Source organism: Nanorana parkeri, unplaced genomic scaffold, assembly GCF_000935625.1.
Source record: "Nanorana parkeri isolate BGI_ZX_2015 unplaced genomic scaffold, ASM93562v1 scaffold5, whole genome shotgun sequence".
NCBI classification, from domain to species: domain Eukaryota; kingdom Metazoa; phylum Chordata; class Amphibia; order Anura; family Dicroglossidae; genus Nanorana; species Nanorana parkeri.
Window position 1 is genome coordinate 5569874 of NW_017306273.1, and position 6342 is coordinate 5576215.

Below are 6342 nucleotides of genomic sequence, written 5' to 3' on the forward strand. Positions count from 1 at the left end.
CGGGTATCCAGATAGGCAGAGCCAGCTGTCAATCACACAGCTGTGTGGATCTCGAGAGTAAGGTCAGGATCCGTCCCGGCTGCGGCGGTCTCAGTATACTGAGCTTTGGGTCACCGAAGGACGCTAGTATATGTCCTCCCGTGACCCTTAGGAGAACTATGGGGGAAAACACTTACCCCATAGTTCTCCTTTTAATTTGAGCCAAGCTGAACCAATGTGAATATTCATCAAGGATCATTCCTAAAGATATACTTTACATTTGAGCTGTACTCCAAAAAAAAAAAACTTACAATGAAAATCCTTAATAAAACATATTTTCTGGAAATAGTGCTGCACACATGTGGGTTTCCCGTTTGCAGTAGGAGCTTCTTCACCGTCATTAATGTAAAGGTAGTTCCAGCTGGCACTGCGCAGGCACCAAGATATGTCTTGGATGGGCCCAGGAAGGCTGAAGAGAGGCCGCCCCCCGGCTTTGACGCTTTCACAAAGATGGATTCAAAGTAAAAGAATGTGCTTTCATGCCCAATATGTGCCTCTGGAACCTCTGTGCTCAGCAGGGGCTCCTGTCAGCCCTTGTCGTCCAAACAAGTTGCAATGACTGGCAGAGGGACAGGAATTCCCGTTTGTGTGCTGTTTAGTGCAAAGAGGACCCCAGGGTCATGGATTGGCTTGCTGCAGCAGGGAAATGCACAGATGAAATTGCAGCTGGAGAGTAGGTATTGGTAGACTTGGGTCATTGGCATGGAATGTCCCTCAGCGTCCTCATGTCTTATACACGGTGTATAGGGTGTGATGACTCATGGGACCTTAGACGGCTGCAGCTGATGGGGTGAGAGGCTCTAGGGACCAGTCTAAGAGCAAGTCAGCTCCAAGGATCCGTCGAATATAACTTGTTAAGAAAATGTTTTCCCCTTTATTTCTGCTTTAGGATTTACTGTAATAACCGATTACAAAGATTTTCTTTTACCTCCTCAGTGAACCGCGCATTGTCACCCGAATATTTCAGTGTTGTGCCTGGAATGGTGGCGTGTTCTGGGTAGGTAGATCTTTTCTTTATAGATGTTCAGTTTCCTCTTCTGTTATAGTGAATATGCAGTTTGGTGATTGGACTGTGTGATGTAGAGTGGGCATTGACTTCTTGGAATTTTTTTTTGCAGTTGAGTCTGTTTTTGTTCTACCGAATGTTCATCCCGTTGCTGCAGTCTCTCACTGCGCGCATCATTGGTAAGTTCCATTGACACTTTTCCTTAAGATTAATTTCGGCTTCATTTAAAGCCCAATTCCTGGGAGATGAAAAGTTGCAGTGTGGCTGCCCTTGCACTGCCCTCAGTTCCTGAACAAGAACCGTCATGGCAGTATCACCAGGGTTTTGTTTTTTTAATAAAGGTTGGTTATTTAAAACCATTTTTAAAATGACATTAACCGCTTGAAGACCAGGTGTTTAGACCCCCTTCCTGGCCAGGCCATTTTTCTGTGTTCAGCGCTGCAGTACTTTGGCTGACGTTTATTCCGTCATGCAACGCTGTACTGAAATTAATTTTATACCATTTTTTTGGGGACAGATAGAGCTTTCTTTTGGTGGTATTTAATCACCACTGGGGTTTTTATTTTTTACTATAATTAGGAAAAATTACTGAAAATGTTGAAAAAGGTTATTTTTTTACTACATTATGTTAGGAAACATTTAATATTACCCAGTTTTTTTGTAAAAGATAAAAGACGGGGTCACGTCGGGTAAATAGACACCAAAAATGTCAAGCTTTAAACTTGCGCGCACCCGCGACATCGCAGAAAACTACCATACCCAAAATTGCCTCTAGACGACGCTTTGAAAGCTTTTACCGCTCATCAGTTTAGTGTTATCAGTGATTGATGGCCCTAAAATGATTGCTCTCACTGCGACGTTCGCGGCGATATGTAACATGTGCGGCGCAATGTGCGCAATCGCCGTTATCGCAGGTATGCTCCCCAACGCATGTTTGCATGCGTGTATGTATGGGTGGGGACCTAGGACCCCCCAAAAGAAGCTGATGAAGCAGAGATCTGCTCCATCAGCTTCTTTCCAGCTTCTGAAGCTGGAGAGTGACACAAGAATGCGGAAGTGATGTAATATACATCACTTCCGCATTCTGACAGCGGAGAGGGGACCGGAGGGAGCTCGTGTACCAATCTCCCTCTGATTCCCTCTATAGCCGGCGGATCGCGTGTATGTGAACAGGCATCGCTGCCTGTTTTTTTTAAAGGCGCCTGCTCAGATCTAGAGAGCTCCCGGCCGGCCGTTTTTCTACAACGGCCGGCCCGGAGGTAGTTGAACATGTTACAGTCTATATAGGTTTTTAGTGATTGGGTTTAGATGATGCATATGCATAGGAGCCACGTTAGAGCAGCGGTGGTCAACCTTTTGGACCTCATGGACCACTAAATTCATAATTTTAAATCCCGCAGACCACTAATATGATTTAGGCTGATCCCACCGCTTTACTCCACCACCTCACTCTGGTTATGACAAGCGAGTGCTCACCTAGCCACAGGTGAGTACATTACTATTGTTTCTGACAAACCTTGCTCCACCACATTTATTGCGCCAGGTAGTGGCACTTCAGTCTTCCAATTTTGTTTCTTCCCGGAACCTCCATGCTGCTTCAATGACTGCCCAGCCTGCACGGCATCAGAGGGGCCCAGGGACCACCAAAATGTTCTCGCGGACCACCAGTGGTCCACGGACCACTGGTTGGCAACCGCTGCGTTAGAGGATATCAGTGTCTCTGTACTCGGGGCTCGTATGGTCTATGGCTACTCATATGTTTATGGTAGGGTCATGGATTGTCTGCTGACTACACAAGATCATATACTCCTTAGCAGTTTGGAGGGTCCTGATTATATTGTGTCTTTGCAGGTGATCCATCCTTGCATGGAGATGTCTGGTCCTGGTTGGAATTCATCCTCACATCGGTGTTTAGTGCCCTCTGGGTTCTGCCACTCTTTGTCCTAAGTAAAGTGGTGAACGCCATCTGGTTTCAGGTGGGTGTCCTAATCAGAGTGCAATATTTCCTCCTGAAATCTTAGATCTTTGTGCCATATTTTAATTCCGCAATCTTAGAATAGGCCCAATTACAGATGCTGCTCACATGAAATTCATGGTGTGTTTTTTTGTCTCACAGGACATAGCGGATTTGGCCTTCGAGATGTCCGGCAGAAAAGCACAGTCTTTCCCCAGCGTCAGTAAAATTATTGCCGACATGTTGTTTAATCTCCTGCTCCAGGCTCTCTTCCTTATCCAGGTATTCTTGTTTGTATTCGATCACCCGGGGAAAAAAAATAATTTACCTTTGCCCTGGCCTAAAGCACTTTAAGGCCTTGTTCACACCAAGCGCGGAGCAGGTGCAGAGCAGTTGTAGACCGGAGCAAAACTGCGTCCAATGTATTCCAATGGTATTTTTTGCTCCAGTTCACATCGCAGCGTGCAGTTCCAGAGCAGGTGAAAAAACTGCAGCGGGCCCTATTTAACCTGCTCTGGAACTGCAAACGCATCAAAAACGCATGCAAATGCCTGGAACGCACTGAAAGCCCATGTTAAACTAAAAAAAAAAATATTTTTTAACCAAAAACGGTCCGGAACGCATCAAAAACGCGGCACAACCCTGAGCGGATCTGCTCTGCATTTGGTGTGCAGATGATGTCATCATACCTTCCTGCAGAGCTGGGATCTTTAAATTCCATGAGAATGTACCGCAGCCGATTGCAAGAGTGCGTCCTATCAGGATGGCAAGTGCTCAGCTATTTCAGGGGGCCACGGTGACATCACTTGTGCCTCTCGGAAGCATCACAGGTCGGAGGAAAAAACAAAATCAGAGGGGAGACTTGTGCTACTATGTCCGTCAAGGGACCAACCCCGAGTTTACACAGCTTGCCCTCAACATGGGTTCCCTCTAACTTGCATTTTGATCTTTCCACATCTAACATTCATGTGAACATCTCCTCTTAGAGAAACACAGCATTCAGAATACTTCAGACAGAAATCCTGTACTAGTGTAAATAAAGGAGATTCCCAGGGAAATGAGACCCACGTCTGTTCAGAACCTCTCCATGTTGTAACAGCAGCCCATATAACCTGGCGTATGTAAACCCCAATCATGTACTTCTGTTATTTGCTACTTTTTGTGGTCTGTTAAATATACTATTGAAAGTGTTCTGTTTTATCTGTTAAATACAAATAATACCTGTTGGTCAGGTCAGAAATTCAGAACGGTCCTGTTCACACTCCCTGTGTTAACTCAAGGGGTCTAATTAGCTCCCCCAGTTTGCATCTATTCACACAATAACTAGTGTAGACCAGAGCTGTAGAGGTGGAAGAGTGGGAAGGTTTAGAAGAATACTTAACCAAAGACAACTGGGTGGGGCTGACACCATTCAGTCTTCAACAATGTTGTTTGTTGTAAGCCCACAACAGGGGTTCATTTCTGGCTGATCATCAGGTATTCCTCTGTACTTGCAAGGTCTGCAAGTACAGGTGTGCTGCAAATGTACCGCATATGCATACCTAGACACAAATAGTTGGGTTGCCATTGCTGACCACCTTCTGCAAATGCTAGTTTTTTGGCTGGCTGTGGTTTCAGTATGTTCTAAGTTACTGACCTTGAAGAATATTTCCCTCTTCCTATATGTTCATGTTCAAATATAGATTCCTTCCTAATATGCACAGAGAAGTGGGGTACATTGGTACAGTGAAGGTTTTCCCTAAAGTCTAAAATGTGGGTGGGCTTAACACATTTGTTCTCTTTTGCAGAGGTTTGGGGGTCTGTTGTGGCATCTAACATCACGGTCCTATAAATCCCCTCCTGTCTTTGCACCTCTTGTAGGGCATGTTCGTCAGCCTGTTCCCGATCGATGTGATTGGACAGCTCATCAGTCTTCTCCACATGTCTCTGCTCTACTCCTTATACTGTTTTGAGTATCGATGGTTCAATAAAGGTAATTTCTACACCTTTTGGTATAGAAAAAGAGGCCAAATTTGATTCGTTTTCAATTCCTTGTGATTACCCTTTTGATATACCTACTGTAGGAATTGAGATGCACCAACGGTTATCCAATATCGAACGCAACTGGCCCTATTACTTTGGATTCGGTTTACCCCTGGCCTCTTTAACAGCAATGCAGTCATCTTATATCATCAGGTAAGTCATTCCTCAAATAGCAATTGTACGTATTAATATAAACTTTGTATCTAGCAGCCACCCTCCCTCTTAATCCAGTTGTCATTCATAACCCAGACCTCCGATGCACTTTTCCTGCTGTCATGACCTGTCTGTCTCTGGGCAGTGTTTGTGTGCATTCTGGCTGTGGCTGCTCAGCCAGCAAGGCCAAAATGGCCTTCAGGTCTCTTGCTTTGTGCTTATACTTAGGATAATCATTAATGTCTATGGCTGTACATTGCTCCTCTGCATCCACTTTACAGGGCCACACTGCTGTGGAGTAGATAAATGCTGCTGGCCAAGAGCAAGGGATAGTACCTTAGTTTGCTTCTAGTTTCTATTCTGCAATTGGCAGTGTTAATTAGAGGGAATCCAGATACAAAATATATATTGCAGAGGGGTTGCCAAAAAGCAGACCTTCTTCTGTTTGGCGTGGAAGGTCCACTTAAGTAGGAAGATAATTCTGATAGATTCTGAGTGATTTAAAAGCTTGCCTCGCTAATGGATTACTTTTCAAGCTGTATGATATGTAATAATGCCTTGCTTCTGGGGATATCGGAATACACTTTAGTATACTGCAAATAGTTAGACTTGATAGAAATCCAAACTAGGTGTTCCAGAATGATAGCCATGTACTGCTCCAGCAATAGTAGTCATTCTCCACAACATTATGATGATCACATATTGATATTTGAGCCCCATTTATTTTTGAAGGAAAGCCAGCCGTGCAGCCTTGCTTAGGATTTGTTTTTTGCCCAATGACTGAAACTGTCTTGTTCTCTTGCAGTGGCTGTCTATTCTCCATCCTCTTCCCGCTCTTCATCATCAGCGCTAATGAAGCAAAAACACCCAGCAAAGCTTAGTAAGTGTTCAGTTCTCACATACATAGATGGGAGGGCACCAGAAGTCTTTTAGTTTTGTATGTCTTCCTCAGACTGTAGTCTGAAATATTATGACCTCAGTTTTGGTTAGGTTGAATTGTAAGGAGTGCGACATCCATACTGACATGTCGGTTAGTAGTTTAAAGATGTGCAAGGGCATTGCAGAGGTGGCCTAAGGAGTAGAGAGATAAATTAAGGTGTCAGCAAAGAGATCGCCTCCCATGACTTTTAACACCATCAGCTGTCCAATGTAGGAGCTGTAGATGAAA

At 44.5% G+C, this 6342-nt stretch overlaps 1 protein-coding gene across 2 annotated transcripts in view; it reads left to right on the forward strand.

The window, feature by feature from the left end:
- EI24 (EI24, autophagy associated transmembrane protein) overlaps positions 1-6342 on the forward strand; it is a 15358-nt gene that overhangs the window by 5990 nt on the left and 3026 nt on the right. For both annotated transcript variants that reach the window (XM_018552528.1, XM_018552537.1), the window contains exons 4-10: positions 976-1036; positions 1158-1224; positions 2897-3021; positions 3162-3281; positions 4860-4971; positions 5063-5174; positions 5980-6054. In XM_018552528.1, the coding sequence (XP_018408030.1) occupies positions 976-1036; positions 1158-1224; positions 2897-3021; positions 3162-3281; positions 4860-4971; positions 5063-5174; positions 5980-6054 (672 nt within the window). The remainder of the gene's footprint in view (positions 1-975; positions 1037-1157; positions 1225-2896; positions 3022-3161; positions 3282-4859; positions 4972-5062; positions 5175-5979; positions 6055-6342) is intronic.